General features: G+C 51.2%; 1 protein-coding gene across 2 annotated transcripts in view; it reads left to right on the forward strand.

The window, feature by feature from the left end:
* LOC110257671 (uncharacterized) overlaps nt 1-20,617 on the forward strand; it is a 98,625-nt gene that overhangs the window by 62,640 nt on the left and 15,368 nt on the right. The window contains exons 2-3 of one of the 2 annotated variants that reach the window (XM_085007850.1): nt 11,583-11,764; nt 13,295-13,442. In XM_085007850.1, coding sequence (XP_084863976.1) covers nt 13,373-13,442 — 70 coding nt within the window. In that variant the 5' untranslated portion in view covers nt 11,583-11,764; nt 13,295-13,372. Of the gene's footprint in view, nt 1-11,582; nt 11,765-13,294; nt 15,524-20,617 lie in introns of those variants that run through there. The other variant, XR_014835320.1, reaches the window with a different exon arrangement.

Below are 20,617 nucleotides of genomic sequence, written 5' to 3' on the forward strand. Positions count from 1 at the left end.
GCTGGCTTTGAGGGAGGTGAGAAGGGGCAAGCCCCTTGGCCTCTGGTCGCTGGGGCTGCAGAGGCCAGTGGGTCCGAGGCTGGGGCGGAGGCCACGGGCAGACACGGCGGGAAGGGGTGTGTACATTTGGGAGGCGCACCAGATGGACTTCCAGGCATCCTCCTGAGCAGGCCTGTCCGCACTTCGATGGGCTGCCCTGGGTGGTTGCTCTCAAGTGCAGATCTGTCCATTCTGGGCCTCGGGTGGATCTTGCAGCTACTGAACCTGCTAGGGATGGAGTCGGCACAGGTAGTTGTGGAAGTTGTGAGGGGCGAGAGATAGAGAGGGAAACTGGGGGACTTTGGGAGATCGCTGTGAGTTAATAATTGCTCAGGAAAGCTGTCAGAGCGAGGCCGGCCTCCTGGACGAGTGGAGGCAGGAGATTCGCCTCAGGTTGTTGGCTGGGGATGGGACAGGTCTGCATTCAGGTTCAGACTCGGGGCAGGCATTGAAGGACCGCCCTTCTGCTGATTTGAATCCCAGATACCAGGGAGGAGCTACCACTCTCCTCCAGGGAGGACCCCCACTCCCCTTGGGAGGGTAACGCTGTAGCCCACCGGGATCCTGGGGGCAGAGCCTCCTTGCTGCCCGCTTGCATGTCTCACAAGCGTCCTATCTTAATACTTCTATTTCTTGCCTATCACTTTGTCTCTCGCTGACTTCCTTCTGTGCAGAGACATGAAGACTCTGAAGCTCCGTGAGTCCAGACATCAAATGAGTGATTCTAATTTAAAACTGTGGGTTTAAGTCCCCGTCTGGCTTTAGGCTGGGTTTAAGTGCCAGCACGTGGGTTCGAGTCCCAATCTGGGTTCTGGCTAGGTTCAGGCCATTAGTACTGTCCAGTTCAAACCGCGATGGTGCGGGAGGTTGTGTCGTGTCTTGAGGGGTAAGGAAGCCCCAGGTTCATCTTCCTAGAGGACTCAAAGATAGGGGCGGGTTTTGGGTGCGATGAGGGAGACTGGCTATTTCCATCCATGTGTCTTTCCCCCAAAGAGAGTCTCTAGCTTCTGCAATAAATCTCCATAGCACCCATAGAACGCTGACCGTTGCCGGCCCCTCGCTAAGTCACCCACTGGAAATCTGAGTCCTGTCTCCTGTTCCCTACCATCCTCACCACTGTCACCATCCGTCCTAGCCACACCCTCTTCCCCCATGTGGTGTATACGATACACCAGCAAATGCTTTCCAGACCTCGGTTTTTGCCCCAAGACAATCCTTTGGCAATGCCGTCAGCATCCTGTGATACCTAATTGTAAGCGGCGCCTTGACTGGGCCATGGGGAGCCCAGCGTTTTCTCAAACATCACTCTGGGTGTGTCTGTGAGGGTCTTAACAGATGAGGTTAACATGTGTATCTGGATAAAGCAGATTGCCCTCGTGTGTGTGTGTGTGTGTGTGTGTGTGTGTGTGTGCCGGCCCCGTCCCATCCGTTGAAGGCCTGGCTCGACCCAGAAGGCTGAGTGAGAGGGGACGTCACCTGCCTGGGCCATTGGTCTTCTTCTGCCCTCAGAGTGGAACTAATACCATCAGCTGTCCTGGTTCTCAGGCCTTTGGACTTGGACTGGAACACCGGTGCTGGCTCTCCTGGGTCCCCAGCTTGTGGACTGCAGGTCTTAGAACGTCTCAGCCTCCACAATCACATGCGTCAACTCCTCATAATCAATATCCCCCCCCCCCCCCGCAATAAGATCCTATTGGGGGTATTTCTCTGGAGAACTCTGGCGAATATGTCTCCCTATTTAACACATAAGGAATCTGACGCATGAAGAAGCGAATTCATTGCACGAGGTCTGAGGAAGTTAGGGTTTGCGTCCAGACAGCGTGACTTCACGGTCCTCCTGACTAAAGCACTAGATCTCCTGCCCTCTGGCTCCTTGGCTTCTGCAGATTCAAATAACTCCTCAGCGTGCCAGAACGAGCTGAGAAGCGTGGGGCCCTAGGCCTGGCCCCTGACTTCCGCCGCCACCCTATCAACAACCCCACCCTGGGGGCTCCTTCATGGAAGGATTAGGGAGAGTTCCCAAAGCGCTGGCTTGCTGCAGCCTGGGTTCTGAAACCACAGTCACCTTGAGAAGCCAGGGGATGTGATGAAGCAGCAGGTGTGAGGGGGCTGGGGTCCGGCGGGCCGTTGGTGTGGGCCCTTCCCTCTGTTCCTCGGTTTTGTCAGCCGGGAACGGGGAGGTGTAGGCTCCTTGGTCTTGGTGGCTCCTGAGTCCTGAGTTGCTACAGGGCTGTGACCTTCCAGATGAATCGTCAAGCAGCCCGGAGTAACCAGCTCAGCCGTATCTCAGTCCAAGGGCTCCATGTTTATCTGCAGAGCAAGGACATGGGGAGGGACAGACAGTTCAGGCTTTGCGGGCACACACTGCCCTTTACCAGGAGACTTGGGGCAAGCTCCTTCATCTCCCAGCCCGTTTCTGTAAAATGGGGCTGATGATCCCAAGTCTGGGGACACTGCCATGGTTACAGGAGGTGGCGCTGCGGTCGGGGTGTGTCCCGCCTTTGCTGACGCGGTTAATGTCCATGCAGCTTGCTTTCCCGGCCCGAGGACTCCGGGTCGTCATCCACTTCTGTCCACACGAGGGGAGCCAGCTCTTCCCTTAAAGGGTCAAGCTTGCTTTCTCCCTGGATTGCCCCGCCTCCCCTCCTTGTTTCCTGGCTCTTTTCCCTGATTCCTTTCTTCTTCTCAACAAGCAGTTGCTAAGAAGCTCCCTCTATGTGCATTTGCGCTGTTTCTTTCAAGGTCACGTTTCCTGCCAGCTTTCTGCATGGGAAGCAAACAGCTCCACACCCCCCCTGCTCTGCCTGGCGTCACGTGGCTGCTGGAAGCAGGCAGGGGTGTGGAGGCCACGTCTACAAGGCCACGTGTGTGTGTGTGTGTGTGTGTGTGTGTGTGTGTGTGTGTGTGGACGCGGACATCCTTGTATGCATATATGTGCATGTAGATGCCAAAACCCATATATGTGTGCTTGCGTGCACACCTGCCGAGGTGCACATGTGTGTACACGTAGATGCCCCCATGTAGGCTTATGCATGCACAGCATATGTGTGAGTCCACGTGGACACTGCATACTCGTGGCTGGACGTGAGGACACCCACATGTGCACCAACACCCAAACGTGATTCTCTAGCCGATGCACAAAATGAGTCTGATAAGTTCTTTACACCTGACCCCAAAGTATAAAACTGCCAGTGAAAATCAAGTTGTCTCTCCTGGGTTTGAAGGAAGTTAAGACATGCCTAGGTAAAATGCAGGATCCATGCATGACAGACAGCGCTCCCTTCATCTCAAAACCAAACATTTTGAGATGTTGCCTTCTCCCACAGGGTGAAGAAAATTCTTAAATCAATCAGACAAACTAAACAAGGTGGGGAAGACATACTGGGTCCATGGATTAGAAGACTCTGCATAGCAAGGATGCCAATTTCCTCCCGGATCAACTTTTGTATTTAATACAGTTCCAATCAAAACCCCAGCAGGATCTCTTGCAGGTATAGACAGGCTAATTCTAAAATGTGTATAGAAAGGCAAAGGAACTGGAATAGCCAGAAATGTTTTGGAAAAAAAAAAAAAGACGAAGAAAGTTGGAAGAATCATGCTGTCCAATTTTAAGACTTACTATAAAGCTACAGGAAGACTGTGGCATTGGCAGAGGAATAGACACAGATCACTGGAAGAGAATAGAGGGGGGAAGACATAGACCCACCGAAACATGGCCAATCGAATTTTGACAAAGGTACAAAGCAGTTCAATGGAGAGAGGTTATCTTTTCAACAAACAGTATAGGAGCAAAAAAAAAAAAGTGAACCTCAACCTAAATCTTAAACCTTATACAAAAATCTACTCCAAATGGATCACAGATCAAAATGTAAATTGTAAATGGAGTTCCCATCGTGGTGCAGCGGAAACGAATGCGACTAGGAACCATGAGGTTTCGGGTTCAATCCCAGGCCTTGATCAGTGGGTTAAGGATCCGGTGTTGCCCTGAGCTGTGGTGTAGGTCGAAGACACAGCTCAGATCTGGCGTTGCTGTGGCTGTGGTGTAGGCTGGCAGCAAGAGCTCCAATTAGACCCCTAGCCTGGGAACCTCCATATGCCGCAGGTGTGGCCCTAAAGAGACCAAAAGGCAAAAAAAATTTGTAAAATGTAAAACTTAGAAAACTTTTGGATGAAAACACAGGAGAAAATCTTCGTGATCTAGGGTTACGCAGAATTCTTAGGCATGAGACCAAGAGCATGATCTGTAAAAGAAAAATTGATGAATTGGACTTCATCAAAACCAAACACATTTGCTCTGTGAAAAACACTGTTAAGAGCAAGAAAAAGCAGCCTACCTACGTGGCTGTGGTGTGGGCTGGCAGCTGTAGCTCCGATTCCACCTCTAGCCTGGGAACCCCCATATGCGGCAGGTGCACCCCCCCCAAAAAAAAACAAATGGTGATATATGGCAGAAAACTATTCAGCCACAAAAAAACAACCATCTATTGATATACTCAACTTGGATGAATCTCAGAGGCATCCTGTTGAGTGAAAGAAACCAATTTTCCATCACTTATATGCTGCGTAATTTCATTTGTATGAGGTTCTGCAAAAGATGACACTATAGACACAAGGAACGGATCAGTGGTTGCAAGACATTAAGGGTGAAGGAGAGCTTGGCTACAAAGGGGTAGCACAAAATTGCTGTTTGGGGTGATAGAAATGTCCAGTATCCTGATTGTGACAGTGGTTACAAGAATTTTTACATGTGTTAAAATTCACAGAACTATACACACACACACACACAGGTTGAGGGATGTTCCTTCGTGAATTAAACACCCAGGACCGTTCAGTTGTTTGGAGGTAGGATTTCTTCCCTCTTTCAAGAAGAGATTTGATATAATCACTGGTGTTGGACAGACACACCCAGCACCTGCAGAAGTGGGAGGTTGAGAATTCGGCACACGTGGCCACCCCACCCACCCCACCTGGATGCTGCAGCCCCTTTTTTTGCCACCACTTTACCCAACCCTAATCTTTCTCTTCTATCACAGCATGCCCATACCTATGGGGAGTGGGCCACGTGGTTTCTGTAAAAACCAGTGTACATATGGACATGGTGGAACAGAATGCTTGAAATTGACATTGACCACAGGACACCCAGGGCCCATGGGGGTCCTGCCCTGACAGTGTCTGGCTGGCCGGTGACCCCGGGTAGATGCTACATCCATCCCATTTGGGACCCTCTTTCTTGCGCCTCCCCCTCCCCCCTCCCCCATTAAGGGGGATGGCCATGGTGAAAACACGACTCCTGATAAACAGATAAGCAGATGAGGAGTGGCAGAAATTAGGCTCCTCAAAGCAATCAGGCCAAAGATAAAACCGAAATTTAATGAAAACTGAAAATCCAATCCATATTACGTAGCCATTAAAAATGATGTTTACCAGGAGTTTGTAATAACATGAAAAATGCTTGTATCACTACGTTGAGCGAGAAAGGAGCAAATTACCAAATTGTGTGTACAGTTGATCACAATTAGGCTTTAAAAGATGTCTAAGGAAAAAGACAGGAGCTAAACACGCCGTGATGCTGGCAACGGCTGACTTTCGGTGGGAAGACGCATCTCCCCCCCGCCCATTCTGTACGTCGGTCTAGAGACACCCCATATTTTCTCGAATGACTGCCTATATCTAATTTAAATTAATCTTTAAACTTAGAAAATAGAAATGTTGGAACTTTATGTTAAAAATACAATTGGGAGCCCTGGGGCCACGTGCGTACATGATCAAGTATTTATTCGGCACCTATCATGTCCCGAATCCTTTGTACAATTAAACTGTCACTGCCGAGTCCCCAACCCCCTCCTTGGAAGCCTCTCCAGCACACACCATGTCATCATTTGTGACCAAGTGCCTCCTCGAATAACTAAGGCAGGCTCAAGGATCTGGTGCAGACATCATTGACGAGCCAGCTTCCTTTTGACAGTTTCTCCAAGACAGACACCCTTTAATAAACCCGTGCCTGTGCTGAAAAGGTCCCCAGTCAAAACTCCTGGTCTCTGCCGTGAAGTTGCAGGCTCCCTGCGACTCTAGCTCCGTCTCCCTCCCTTCTAGCCCAGCCCCCAGAGCTCATCAAACATGTCCCCTTTTGTGTCTGGTGGCCCATTCTCTCACCGCCAGCTTCCCCTGATTGACAGAGCCCACCTGTCAATCACGGGCCCAGCTCAACAGCCTTTGAGGAGTTAATGCGGGGCCCCTCGGCCCTGCCCGAGTTAATGTCTGCCTTCCCTGACAAGGGCATTCTTCCCCTCGGGGCTAAGACCTCTCCCAGCCTCCCCGCCAGGCCCCCGGAGTGTCCTGCGGGCCTCTCACAATGCCCGGCCGCCTTCATTAGCCCTGTGGGCCTTCGGGGCCCCTTCTCAGTGCAAGGGACCATTCACGCTGATCCCCGCCCTCCAAATTCAGTGTTAGGCCACCTGACCCCTGTCAGCAACAATTTCTGTGACACGACTCAGTGTGGGAAAGGCCAGTGACACTTTCTAGACAGATCAGGCCCCACACGGCCTCCTTTTACCCTGCCCGGCTCCTGCTGCTGTGCCCTCCTGCGGCGGCCCGGGCAGGCGCGGCTGGGGAGGTTACTGGGCCCGGAGCGTGTAGGGCTGGAGGGCAGGCCCTCCCGAGGTCTGCTCTGGACTTTGGGGTTCCTGGACAGGATTCCAGAAAGGGCTTTATCATTCCTTGTTAACCACAAAAGCGGTGCCAGGCAAAACAGGAGAAGCAGGCTTGGGGCTGGATCGGTGGCGGTGGAGGGAAATTCAGCCGAGCCTAAAAAAGAGAGGGAATGAGGAGTTCCCGTCGTGGCGCAGCAGAAACGAATCCGACTAGGAACCATGAGGTCACGGGTTCAATCCCTGGCCTTGCTCAGTGGGTTAAGGATCTGGCGTTGCCATGAGCTGTGGTGTGGGTTGCAGACGTGGCTTGGATCTGGCGTGGCTGTGGTGTAGGCCGGCAGCTGTAGCTCTGATTTGACCCCTAGCCTGGGAACCTCCATATGCCGTGGGTGTGGCCCTAAAAGGAAAAAAAGAGAGAGAGAGAGAGAGAGAGAGGGAATGAGACTCAGGTACCCTGGGCAAAGAGAAAGGGGGTATAAAGCAGAGTCAGAAGGGGTGGGGGGAGCAATGTCGCAGGCAGCTCCTGTTCTGAGCCCTGTGCCAGAACTGCCGTGAGAGAGTCCCAGCCTCCAGTCTGACTGGGAAGACAATCGCGATACACGGCGCTGTGTGCTGTACAGGGGGCACATGTGGCCTGGTGTGGGTTCCAGGACAGGGACTCGTCCCCCAGCCTCTGCGTGTGTGTCAGTGTGCGCAGTGCCGGGGGTGTCAGGAAAGGCTTCCCCAGGGAAGGTGCTGACTGCACCAAGTCTTGGGTGATGCGTAGCAGCCGCCAGGCCAAAGATAGGGAAGGATAGTCCAGGCGGCGGGAACAGAAGATGTGACGTCACGCCCCGCCCCTCCTCGCTCTGGGCACCTGCCGTTTTCTCCCAGAAGTGCCTTCAGGGAACTCGCCTGGGAACTAGGTACCGGCCCCACTTTCTTTTTCTGCCTAAGGTCATTGGTGATGGACCTACGTGTCCTGTGGGGTTTGGGGCCTGGGGGTCTTAGATATGTTGCAATAACTGCCCCACCCCCAACCCAGACGGATGGTGTCCGAGTCCCTCTTGCTGAGTAACGACCCTCTCTAAAGCTTCGTGATGCTCACAGGTTCACGGGACAGGACTTCTGACAGGGACAGCTTGTCTCTGCTTTACGATGGCTGGCACCTCAGCTGGGAGATAAGAAGGCTAGGGTGACACAAACAGCAGGGGGCTGGAATTATCTGAAAGGTCCTGCAGGCACAAGGCTTGCACCTGGGCTGAGACAACGTGAAGGGTGGACTCAGAGGGGGCTGTCACCCAGCGCGTGACATCTAAGACGCCTCCCATGGGGCTTGGCGGTCTCGAGGCATTGCGGCTGGGTTCTGAGAGGAGGTGTCACCCCGGAGGGGACATCCCAAGAGCTAAGGGTCTCAATGGGGAGATCCAAGTCGAAGCTTCACGGCCTCAGCTAACCTAGCCTGGGAGGTCACTCACTGATGCTGCATCGTATTGGTCCCAAGTGAGTGGCTAGGCAGGGTCGGATTCAAGAGGGACACTGATGCCACCTCGGGACGGGAGAAATGTCGAAGAATTTGCAGATCTGTTGAAAACCTCTCAGAATGATGACTATGGGCGAGGCCTGCCCTTTGTCACACACTGGAGGCTTTTTGTGATGCAACATCAAAAAAGACACCCCAGAGTTCCTAATGGTGCCATTGAGGGGTTTATTGGGGGGAAGCCCGGATCTGAAGTCACGCATGATTGGAATGATGGCTTGAACCACAACAGCCACCAGCAGCCAGTCCGTTCCGGAGGGAGCTTAACGCACACATCAGCTCAAATAAACGGCTGTTCCATCTGTTGACAGGAAGAGCAAACGCAGAGGGTCGGGCACAGAGGGAAGGGAGGAAGTGCTGAGAAAAAGGGAAGGACCAGAGAGGGCTTTTACTCATCAGCCAGATGGGAGAGGTGCCCGCCCCCTTGGAGGCCCCCTTCTTGAAAGGGCCGAAGGAAGCATCATCAGACGGTGCTCAGACTTTAAGGCTCGGGCAGCCGCATGGCTTTAGACGGGCCACTTTGGCTTTCTGGCCTCTGTTCCCTCATCTGGAAGGTGAGAGAGCCAGGTGAAGGTCTCCGAGGTTAGTCTGAGGTTACTCTTTTTATCTATTTTTTATTTTTTTGCTTTTTAGGGCCGCACCCACAGCATGTGGAAGTTCCCAGGCCAGGGGTCGAACTGGAACTGTAGCCACTGGCCTACGCCACAGCCATGGCAACGCCAGATCTGAGCCACATCTGTGACCTTCACCACAGCTCACGGCAATGCTGGATCCCTGACCCACTGAGCGAGACCAGGGATCAAACCTGCAGGGATACTAGCCAGGTTTGTTATAGCTGAGCCACAACGGGAACTCCCTGAGGTTACTCTTGATTTTAACAAAAGGGAACGGCCTCCCGTAGGTCCGGGGGCGTGCGGCTAGGACAGAAGGCATCCTTCAGTTCAGGGGGCTTTCTCAAGCCTGCTGGCATGGCCCTGAGTAGGAAACCAGCCATGCAGAAGCTGAGATCGTGCGCGCGAGATGCCACATGTCTGAGGCCCCAGCCAGAGTGGCCAGAGTTCCCAGAAACCCAGCACCTGCTTCAAGGCAGTCTCAGGGCGCTTTCTTTGTGAAGAATCCCATTCCAGGGCCCTGCTAAAATGGATATTAAAAAGTTCCCATTGTGGCTAAGTGGTAACCAGCCAACTAGGATCCATGATGATGTGGGTTTGATCCCTGGCCTTGCTCAGTGGGTTAAGGATCCAGTGTTGCCATGAGCTGTGGCGTAGGTCGCAGACGCGGCTCGGATCCTGCGTTGCTGCGGCTGTGGTGTAGGTCAGCAGCTGTAGCTCTGATTCGACCCCTAGCCTGGGAACCTCTCTATGCCGCGGGTGCAGCCCTAAAAAACATAAAAATAAAAATAAAAAAAAAAGAAGAAGAAAAAAGCATTCTGCTGTACTTTCCGCGAGGTTTAGGGAGCAAAAACTTGGCAAGTATTCTAAGCTGGCAAAAGAGCCATGTGACAGATGACGTTTTAAAATTCTGAATGGAGTTCCTTGACACACCCCAGGTGGAATCCCAGCCAGTGGTTTCCTCCAGGCCTGGATCAGCTCCTTCCTGAGGTGCCCACACAGGCTTCTGAGAAGCCAACGGGGACCGCAAAGACCTATACACCGCTGGAGGCCTGAGGAGGAGGTGGAGCCATCCATAAGCAAAAAGGCTGGCGCCATTCCCCTATGTCGCACTCTGAGTTCCAGCTCAGGACCTGGAAGAAAGGCAGAATCCTGGTTGTTGAGAAAGGTCATCGAATAAAACAGAAGGGATGAGGGGAGATTTGCCTTCCCACCTGGCATTTCCTGAGGTCTCTCTGCGGATAGGCAGGTTCCCTCCCTTCGAAAGTTGCTCTTTTCCCAGGATGGCTGCAACGAGAGCACGCGTCCACTCCACGTGCTGTTCGACGATGCAGAGAGGGATCTATGTCCTCTCCCCCTTGATTCTGGTGGCCTCTGACTACAGCTGAAGTGACACAGTCTGGCTTCTGTCAGCTAGGTTGTTAAAGGCCATCAGGTCTCCTCCTGGCTCTCTCTCGGGACCCTGGCTCTTAGAACCCAGTGACCCTGTGGTGGGGATGCCCAAGACACAGGGACAGGCCCCACAGGTAGGTGTTCCAGCTGATCACCCCTGCTGAGGTCCCAACCCAAAGCCTTCAGATGAGTGATGGGGGAGCCTCCAGGTGATTCCAGACCTCAGCCTTTGAGACACACTCAGCCTTTGAGTCCTCCTAATTGAGGCCCCAGACATTATAGAGCAGACAAGCTGTCCTTGTTACACCCTTTCCAAAATCCTGACCCAAAGAATTTGTGAGCAAAATAACATGGTGTTGTTTTCAGCCAGTAAGTTTAGGACTGTTTGTTACACAGCAGTACTAACTGATATATCTCTGAACTGACTGTACATCAGTATTTCTCAAACTGTAGTCCTTGGACTGCCTACAAAAGAATGAGGGGTGGATAGCAGGGAGATTGTTAAAAATGCAGGTCTTGGCCTCCCAAGACCCAAGAAACTGGAATTTCTGGGAGATCTGATCAGAAAACGGATGTTTGAAATAAACACCTCCTGGAGTTCCCATTGTGGCTCAGCGGTTAACGAACCCAACTAGCATCCATGAGGATGAGGGTTCAATCCCTGGCCTCGCTCAGTGGATTAAAGATCTGGCATGGCCATGAGCTGTGGTATAGATTGAGGCTGCGGCTCAGATCCTGAGTTGCTGTGGCTGTGGAGTAGGCCGGTGGCTGCGGTGTAGGCCGGTGGCTGCGGCTCTGATTCGACCCCTGGCCTGGGAACCTCCATATGCAGCGGGTGCAGCCCTAAAAAAAATAAAATAAACACCTCGGAGTTCCTGTTGTGGTTCAGCAGTAACGACTAGCAACCACGAGGATGTGGCTTCAATCCATGGCCTCACTCAACAGGTTAAGGATCTGGCACTGCCATGAGCAGTGGTGTAGGTCGCAGACATGGCTTGGATCCCGTGTTGCTGTGTCTGTGGTGTAGGCTGGCAGCTACAGCTCCAATTCGACCCCGAACCTGGGAACATCTATATGCCGCAGGTGTGGCCCTCAAAAGCGTAACACATACATACATACATAAAATAAACAGCTCCACGTGATTATTCTTGGGCATATTGACGTGCACAACACCATTAGTATCAGGTTAGGGCAATGATCTTGGCGATGATTGTCTTGGTTGTTTTTTGACTGCAGGTAATAAACCAGCTCTAGCTTTAGCTCCAAATGAGACTTTCTGAATGGACAGAGACACCTCCTACTTCTCTGTGTGCTCCCTTTGTGTTTCCCTCTCTTACAGATCAACCATCTGTTCTCTATGCTTCCTTGCAGCCTTGTGTGGTCACATGAAAAAACAGAGACATAAAGAGAAAGGTCATGTGGCAAATTTCTGGAAGGCTTCCTTCAAAGACAGTGCTTATGTGTCCTTTGCGCCTTTTGCTACCATCCTCCATTCTGCTGGCTAGAGTGTGGAGAGGAAAGCTAGAACTGGAGCAGCCATCTGGGGCCAAGAGGTGACTTTGGGTATGGAGACAATGCAGTTGAGTGACAAGATAGTAGGAGCCTGCATCTCTGAGTACTAGATGGAACAGGGCCACCATACCCGTCCTGGGCTTCATTCTTTTGGACTTTTGTGCATGAAAGAAAGAAACTATCTTGTTTAGCCCGTTGTGGCTGCTCATTGCTGCTTACAATTGAGACTCACCTTAACTGGTGCAAATAGCAAATGCCATGAAAGAAAAATCCCTAGATGCTTTGGTGCCTAGGGCCAAGGGCCAATTGAGGATTGCCAGGGTGCCTCTAGGACACGATCTTAGACTGAGCTGAGGTCAGATAACCCTTCTAGGCCTAGAAACATACCAGGAGAAGCCAGCTGGGCTTCAAGTTCTTTTCACAATTCATGGGGTTGTTTAAGACATTGGTGACAGGCTAGCTGCTGGTTCCAGACTCCCTTGAGGAGCTAGATATCATCTCTCAAAGCCAAATGGATTCTAGGTGCCCCGGGGAGAGTGAGGTCTCCTGGTGGTAGGTGCCAAAGGTCTAGGTTCAAATTTAGGTTTAGGTCTTGTACCGAAGACCTCATTAGGGCTTAACTTTGATCTAATTAGTCCAGTATTTGTTTATAATAATAGACGCCATTTGATGAGCACTCCTTATATGCTGGGCAAAGTGGTAAGCGCTGAGCATGCATGATTTCATTTACTTTCACAAGTCTCTGAAAAAGTTTCTTTCATCAGCAGCGTTGAGAAAACAGGTTCAGAGGTGATTACATACAGTGAACCCAAGGTCACACAGATAGCAAGCAGCAGAGCTGGAATTCTGACCCAATCTTGGGGATTCCAAAGCTCAGGGGCTAACATTTCGGTGACCTTCTAGAAACCAACTGTCTTCCCCTCCATCTCACTGGAGCCAGCCCTCCAAGCTGGCAACTTCTCCTCCCCAGGGGGCAGAAACCTAGGACACTCCCAAAGATCTGGCAACTTCTGCCTGGACGGAGTTCTTTAGCAAGGCCACAGATGAAAGAGAACATGCCAGAACAGGCTAGGGCAAGAGGGCAATGCCTCTGAAAGGGGTTTGTAAAAATATCACGGGTCCACGGCTCAGAGAAGGTTGGAGAGAAAAGTGCTATTGGCCAAAAGCCACAGCAGCCACCTGTGAAAGGAAGCTGGGTGTATGTTTGTGTCAAGCATGATAAGGAGTGGACCCAGCCAGGGGTGACTCCTCTGGGGAGTTTTTCAAGCTTGGAAGCGCCCCTGCTTTCATGTGAATGCTGACTAATTGCTCATTCTAGAAAACTCGAAGCCCCTCTCCCCCCTCACCTTTGCCTTCACCCCACTCTCCACCTCAACTTTTTGGCTTACAAACCACCAATTAGGAGGCCACAGAAACTACCAGCTGCTAATTAATACTAATTAAGAGGGCTACTTAAAGCAAATGCTATTTTAAAATCCAAGGGTTTACCCATTACCGAGTTAAATTGGAAAGGTCATGCCAGGTTTATGCAGCTGCCCTGATGTCCTTCCATCCATCACTTTTCTTTCCAGACCCTTCCTTCCCCTCTGACCACTGCATGTGTCACCCTGACGTGTCTCCTCCCGAAGACAGAGACCCTGCCTTTCTGGATGGTTGTCATCAGCCACCTTCTCCGCTGTGCTTGGAATAAGTGCTTTGGTAGAGGCAGAGGACATCGAGGTAGGTCTGCTGGGGAATGGTCGTGGTGTCAGAAAACCGCACAGGGGCTTCTGAAGGTGGTCGGGGGTCTGGGTCTTAGAGTCCTGTCTGGCCCCTCTCATCCCCAGACCCCCCTGTGTCCATGAGTTTTCATACATCCAAGTGAAGTCAGATCCGAGAAGTCTCCTCAATGTTTCTGGCTGTCTAAGCGCCTGGAGGAATTGTACCTCCTGGTCTACTGTGGTCGAGTGGAGCCACGTGACCAGTTGTGACCAATGGGCTATGAGCAGGAAGGGCCCTCGCTTTCCCTCTCCCACAATGGCTGACAGTGTTCTAAACGGCGACCCATCAACCTGTGTCTTGGAGTGAGGGCCAGATAAAGCAGACCCTCAGCCAACCCCATATGGGCATATTGTGTGTGTGTGTGTGTGAAAAAAAAATAAATCTTTGTTGCGTTAAGTCACTGAGAATTTAGAGCACCATTTATTACTACACTAGAGCCTACCACTCACCACAGTGGTTCTTAAACCTCTGGGTGTTTTTTTTTTTAATATTTTTAAAAATTTTCCCATTGTACAGCAAGGGGGTCAAGGTTATCCTTACATGTATACATTACAATTACATTTTTCCCCCTTGGTGTTTTGAGTCCATTTTCCAACTCGGGAATTCTTGTTAACGTACGTGAAGGGATTAGAAATCTCATAGGACACGGGCAACTCCCCATGTCAGTTTTTCAGTGTCTTTATAGGCACCCACAGCTATCATTTTTCACCGCTGCGCCCTTTGCCTCAGTCAGTGCTCACCCAGTCCAGATAATCGTGATTTCCTTAGAGCCCGCTGGCCACGCGCCACACCCTTTCCCATGCTTCCGACCTCGGCGCCTGACCTGCTTTAGAACCGTGTTCCATCTGCCGTGGCGCCGGGAGAGTTTCATCCTCTGTTGTTACTCACCGGTTACATGGGAACTCGCCTCTTCCCACGGGCAACCCAGTACCCTTCCAGGCAAGCGATCCCAGAGATCACAGGAAAGAAAGGCTGCCAAACCAGGAGCAAGAGCTCGAATCACACAGGGTCGTGAAGCCACCGAAAAGAGAGAGATACACAGGGAGCTGAGCAGATGCAGACACTTAGCACAGGGTACCAGGGGGCGGAAGGACCACGCTGCCTGAATCCTGGGATGGCCGATGCTCTGTCTCGCTGCTGCCTCTGCCTTCCCCGCGGATGCTGTGGGAACGGCTGTGGGTACGAGACCGCAGTTGAAGTTTGAGGTGCACAGAAGTCTGGAAGGTGCCTGGGGCCAATGACGAGCTCACGCTCAGTCAGAGAGATGCAGAGACAGCACGCCCAACCACAGCCGCCCCCGCCCGTCTCCAATTAGCCTGAGGAACAGCCACGGTTATTTGCATTTCTTGGACACATGGGGCCAGAACAGTGTAACCAATGGGTGGCTGAATATTGAGTGCCTCGTATGCCTCATGTATATTTAGTTGATTATGAATATGTAGTGCCTCAGGTGCCTTGAATATATTTAGTGCCTCATGAATATTTCGTGTCTCTTGTATATTTAGGACCTCATGAATAGTAGGCATCGCCTGCTCCTTCCATCTCTTTTTATCTTTGTTCACCCATCTGTGCTGCCTTATCTAACATCTCCCCGACCCCGGTACTGGCTTCCTTATCAGTGACAAAGTTCATCCAGCCCACTTGTTTACCTGTTTTCTGTGGCAGACCTGAATCTTCTCAAACAGCAAAAACATATTACATCCGTTGTAGCAAACACCAAATTGTCTGTCTTGGCCAGAATTTTCTTCTGTGACGTCCATGGGGTGCCTCAGCCTACTGCTCAGGCACTTTTGAGGCACATAATTGGCACAACCAGCCAGCGAGGTCAGTTTTCTTATGCTTGCTTTCCACATGGGGACGTTGAAACACAGAGAGGTTTCGAAACTTGCCAGAGGCCACACAGCTGGTAAGAAGCACAAAAGAATTTGAACTCAGGAGTTGCCTGGTGGTGCAGCAGGTTGAGGATGCTGGGGCACAGGTTCGATCTCTGGCTCCAGAACTTCCAAATGCCATGGATGCGGCAAAAAAAAAAAAAAAAAGAACTTGAACTCAGATTCGTTGAATGTTCTCTGGCGTCGTGCTTTAGGGCTTTTGTCTCTCCTGGGAGCTGCTGGGTGACGTTCTGCATCAGTTTGATGCTCCCCATCTTTGCTTTTTTTTCCTTTCCAGGGCCACACCGGTGGCATGTGGAAGTTCCCGGGCTAGCGGTGGAATCGGAGCTGCAGCTGGGGCCTATGCCACTGCCATGGCCACACCCGATCAAGGCCGCATCTGCGACTTACACCGCAGCTCGCGGCAGCACTGGATACTTAACCCACTGAGTGATGCCAGGGACCAAACCTGCATCCTCCTGAAGCTCCCAATCTTATCATCTCTACAGCTTACGCTCCAGGCCAAGCTGCTAGCACCCTTCACTGGGCTATGCAGTACCCAACTCCGCCTCCCTTCCGCCCCCACTAATTCAATCTATGCGTGGTTTCCAGAAAACCATTTAACACAAATCTGATCACATCACAGCCTCACCCCAACTCTCCCCAGACTTCCCAGTGTTTTCCAAATAAAGACCCAATACTTCACCACGACCTATGACTTACTACAAGGCCCACAGGATCTGGCCCCTGCTGACCACCTCAGCCTCTTTCTTCCCCTACCCCCTCGCTGTCTTCTGGCCACACACCAATCTCCTATCCGTTCTCAAATATGCCGTGTTACCTCCCATCACAGAACATCTGCACATGCTGTTCCCTCTGTCTGCAATGCTTTTCCCTTCCCTCTTCATGGAGTTAATGCCCACTCATCCTCATATCTCAGTTTGTGTGACACTTCCTCCAACAAATTCTCCTGACCCCTCTAGTCTAGGTCAGTTTCCTAGTTTACAAATTCCTTCCCTGCAGAGAACTGATGTCAGCTTATCATTATATTTGCATGGGTGTAATTATTTACCAGCCTCTTCCCTGACCTGGAAATGCTCTGAGATCAGGGACATTAGGCCTTTGCTCCACACTGTATCTCTTGTGCCCTGTCTATATGTATTTGTTATTGTCAATATTGATTCTTTTCCTGGGAATTCCCATTGTGGCTTAGTAGCAACAAACCCAACTAGTAGCTATGAGGATGCAGGTTCCATCCCCGGCCTCATTCAGTGGGTTAAGGATCCGTCATTGACATGAACTATGGTGTAGGTCACAGATGTGGCTTGGATCTGGCGTGGCTGGGGCCGTGGTGCAGGATGGCAGCTGTAGCTCTGACTCGACTCTTAGCCTGGGAAACTCCATATGCCACACCCGCAGCCCTGAAAAAAAAAATTGATTCTTTTCCTGAGGAAGTTGCCAGAACCCCTGCCTCAGGACATACTCAGCTAGCAGGCCCTCTCTCATGAGGGAGGGACTACCTTTTTGTCTTACTTGCTATCAAAATTTGTGTGGTGGGATCTCAAGTGGTCTCAGAAGTACCCTCCTTCCCATTACCTTGCTGGAAAATTCCATGGCAAAAAAATCATGCCTTTGGGAGAGTCTTCTGTGAAAATGCAAATCTCTCAGAACTTTCACATAAAGCCATGTGACCTACTGTGTGCCAGAGACGGTGCCAGGCACTTACCACCCACAAGGCATGTTAGTTGTCTTTTTCTGTGTACCTTATTACCCCAAAACATAGAGGCTTAAAACAACACACATTTATTAACTCACAGGTTCTGTGGGTCAAGAACCCGGGTGTGGCCTAACAGTGTGCCTCTGGCTCAGGGTCTCTTGTGAGGTTGCAGTCAACGTATCAGCCAGAGGCTCTACGGGGTGGGGGTTAGTGGGAGCGCTTCCAAGCTCACCCACGCAGCCGGTGCCAGCCTCCGGTCCTCACCAGCTGTCCAATGGAGACGTCCGTTCCTCCCCAGAGGTGGCGCACAATATGGCAGCCAGCTTCCCTCAGAGTGGTTGCGCAAGAGAGAGTGGGCAAGATGGAAACCAAGTCTTTCTATGGTCTAATCCCGGAAGTGACATCTCATCACTTCGGCTGTTTTCTATTTCTATTCATTAAAAGTGAGTCAACAGGTCTAACCGACACTCAAGAGGAAGGGATTGCCCAAGGGCATGAATACCAGGAGATGGAGGTCATGGGAGCCATTGTAGAGGCTCCCCCACTACGCTTCCGTTCTCATCTTATTCTCTCAGCAGCCTTGTAAGGGACTTTTGTCCTCATTTCAGAGGGGAAAAAGCCAGTTCAGAAAGGGTAGGTGTGATGGTTAAATGTTATGTGTCACGGAGTTCCCGTTGTGGCTCAGCGGTAATGAATCTGACTAGTATCCATGAGGATGCAGGTTTGATCTGGCCTTGCTTAGTGGGTTAAGTATCTGGCATTGTCATGACTTGTGGTGTAGGTCACAGATGCGGCTCGGATCCTGTGTTGCTGTGGCTGTGGCTGTGGCATAGGCTGGCAGCTGCAGTTCTGATTCCCCCCCCAGCCTGGTAACTTCCATATGCTGTGCTGCAAGTATGGCCCTAAAAAGAAAAAAGAAAATTAACTGGGAGTTCCTGTCACGGCTCAGTGGTTAATGAACCCAATGAGTAACCAGGAGGTTGCAGGTTTGATCCCTGGCCTCGCTCAGTGGGTTAAGGATCCCGTGTTGCCATGAGCTGTGGTGTAGGTTGCAGACGCAGCTAGGATCTAGCGTTGCTGTGGCTGTGGTGTAGGCCAGCAGCTATAGCTCTGATTAGACCCCTAGCCTGGGAACCTCCACATGCCGCAGTTGTGGCCCTAAAAAGACAAAAGACACAAAAAAAAAACCTAAACGTTGTGTGTCAGCTTGTCCAGGCTATGGTGCTCCGTTGTTCAGTCAAACATCGGTCTAGATGTTGCTGTGATGCTATTTTATAGACATGATTAGCCCTTCCAATCAGTTGACCTTAAGTAAAGGATGTTACCCTTGATAATATAAGTGGGCCTCGTCTAATCAGTTGAAGGCCTTAAGAGCAAAACCTGAGTTTTCCCAGAGAAGAAGGGATTCTGCCTCAAGACTGTAGCAAAGAAACCCTGCCAGAGTTTCTAGCCTGCTGGCCTACCCTGCAGACTTGCCAGTCCCCACGAGCGTGTGCTTCAAATCCTTAAAATAAATTTCTTTGTCGATATAAATTTAAATACCTCTATCACCTATCTATCTATCTATCCATCTATCTACCCATCCATCTCATCTCCTATTGGCTCAGTCTCTGGAGAACCTACTGACACAATAAGGTTTCCTAAGTCATGCAGTTGGTAAGGAGCAAAGCAAGGAGGTAGAGAGAGAAGTTGAGAGCATAAAGCAGTCATTCAATCAACAAATATTTATTGAGTAAAGTGACAGATTAGATTTTCCAAAGATGGCCATCAACAAGTCCCAGCCCCCACACCCTTCTTAGAATGGCATGTTGGGTGTTCTCCCATGAAGAGGTGGGCTCTGTGTCCTCTTCCCTTGATTCCGGGAGGGTATGTAACTACACAGAAGTGAAACTATTTGATTTCTGAGCCTTTGTCTTAAAAGGAGATACCACTTTTGCCTACCCCTCTTGAGATGTCACTTGGAACTTGATAGCCAGGCCGTGAGGCAGCCCAAGCTAGCCCGTGTGGAGAGAGCTCCCGCCGAGCCATGTGGCGGTAAGGTGTTCTAGCTGACGGTCCAGCTGGGGTCCCAGCCAGCAGCCAGCATCAACCACCAGACGGGTGAGTGTACAGGCCTTCAGACAATTCCAGCCATTCTAGAGCAGACACAGGCTCCCCCTGCGATGCCTTTTCTGAATTCATGACACACAGAAACCCTGAAGGTTTGGTTTGGTTTGTTTTGTTTTGTTTTAAAAAAGATCGTTGCTAAGTTGTTTAGGGGTCATTTGTTACGCAACCATAGATTACTGGAATATGCGACCCTGTGCAGGGCCCTGTTGGAGGCCCAAGGGTTACACTGGTGAGTAAGATGGAGCTGCACTTTGTACTAGGCAGCTTGAGCTGCTGTAGCAAAATACCACTGACTGGGAGTTCCAATTGTGGTTCAGTGGGTTACGAACCCAACTAGTATCCATGAGGATACGGGTTCCACCCCTGACCTCACTCAGTGGGTGAAGGATCCGGTACTGCCACAAGCTGTGGTGTAGGTCACAGATGGGGCTCAGATCTAGCTTTGCTGTGGCTGTGGCATAAGCCAGCAACTGTAGCTCTGATTCGACCCCTAGGGAACTTCCATATGCCACAGGTGCAGCCCTGAAAAAAAAAAAAAAAAAAAGCAAAATACTACTGAATGGGTGGCTTAAACAATAGACATTTAGTTCTCATAGTTCTGGAGCCAGAGCAGTCCAAGATCAAGGTTCTGATCAATTCAGTTTCTAGAGAAGACTCTGGCTTGCAGATAGCTGTCTTCTTGCTGTGTCTTCACATGGCAAAGACAAAGAGAGCTCTCTGGCATCTCTGATAAGGCACTAAGCCTATTGTGAGGCTCCACTTTCCTAACCTAATCACCCCCAAAGGCCCCACCTCCAAATACCATTATGTGGGGGATTAGGGCGTCAACATATGAATGGGGGGGGGAGGGCAGACACAAACATTCAGTCCATAGCAAGCTCACAGACCAAATCAGGGAGACAGGTCAGAATCACATAAACAAATCGGTAAATAACCTATCAACAGGACTGAGAAAATAAAACCTGGCCGCGTGTCCTGGAGGTCCTGCTCAAACTGGAGAGGTCAGGGAAGGCTTCTCGGAGGTGGTGCCATGTGGGTCGAGATGTGAATGATGGGGAGAGGCAGATGAGCAAAGCAAGTTCAAGGCTCGAACCAAGGCCAAACATGAGCAGGGGCTCTTTGAAGGGTGTCGGCAGCCGGGAAGTGGCAGAGGACTCCAAGGAGTCTGGTAGAGGCGGCCCCACTGCGGGGCTGGGGGAAACTTTGTTGGTTGAGAGTAAAGTGTCAGGGCTCTTCCTCGTGTCTCCTCACAACCCGCCTGTGGATGCATAGGTGGGTTGGGGAGAGCATGTACAGGGCCAATCCAGGGCTCCAGGCAAGTGGATCCTGGGAGGAGCCAGCGCAAGATGCCGCACATGTGGTCCAGCCCTGCCCGAAGCCTGCCCTGTGCGGAGCTGACCTCCCCTGCGGGCGGAGGGGAGCGGGTGGCAGAGAGA

This window comes from Sus scrofa, chromosome X (genome assembly GCF_054392235.1).
Source record: "Sus scrofa isolate SSC_HxYL_T2T_F1_AM1 chromosome X, Sscrofa_HxYL_maternal_Yorkshire_Landrace_v2.0, whole genome shotgun sequence".
NCBI classification, from domain to species: Eukaryota; Metazoa; Chordata; class Mammalia; order Artiodactyla; family Suidae; genus Sus; species Sus scrofa.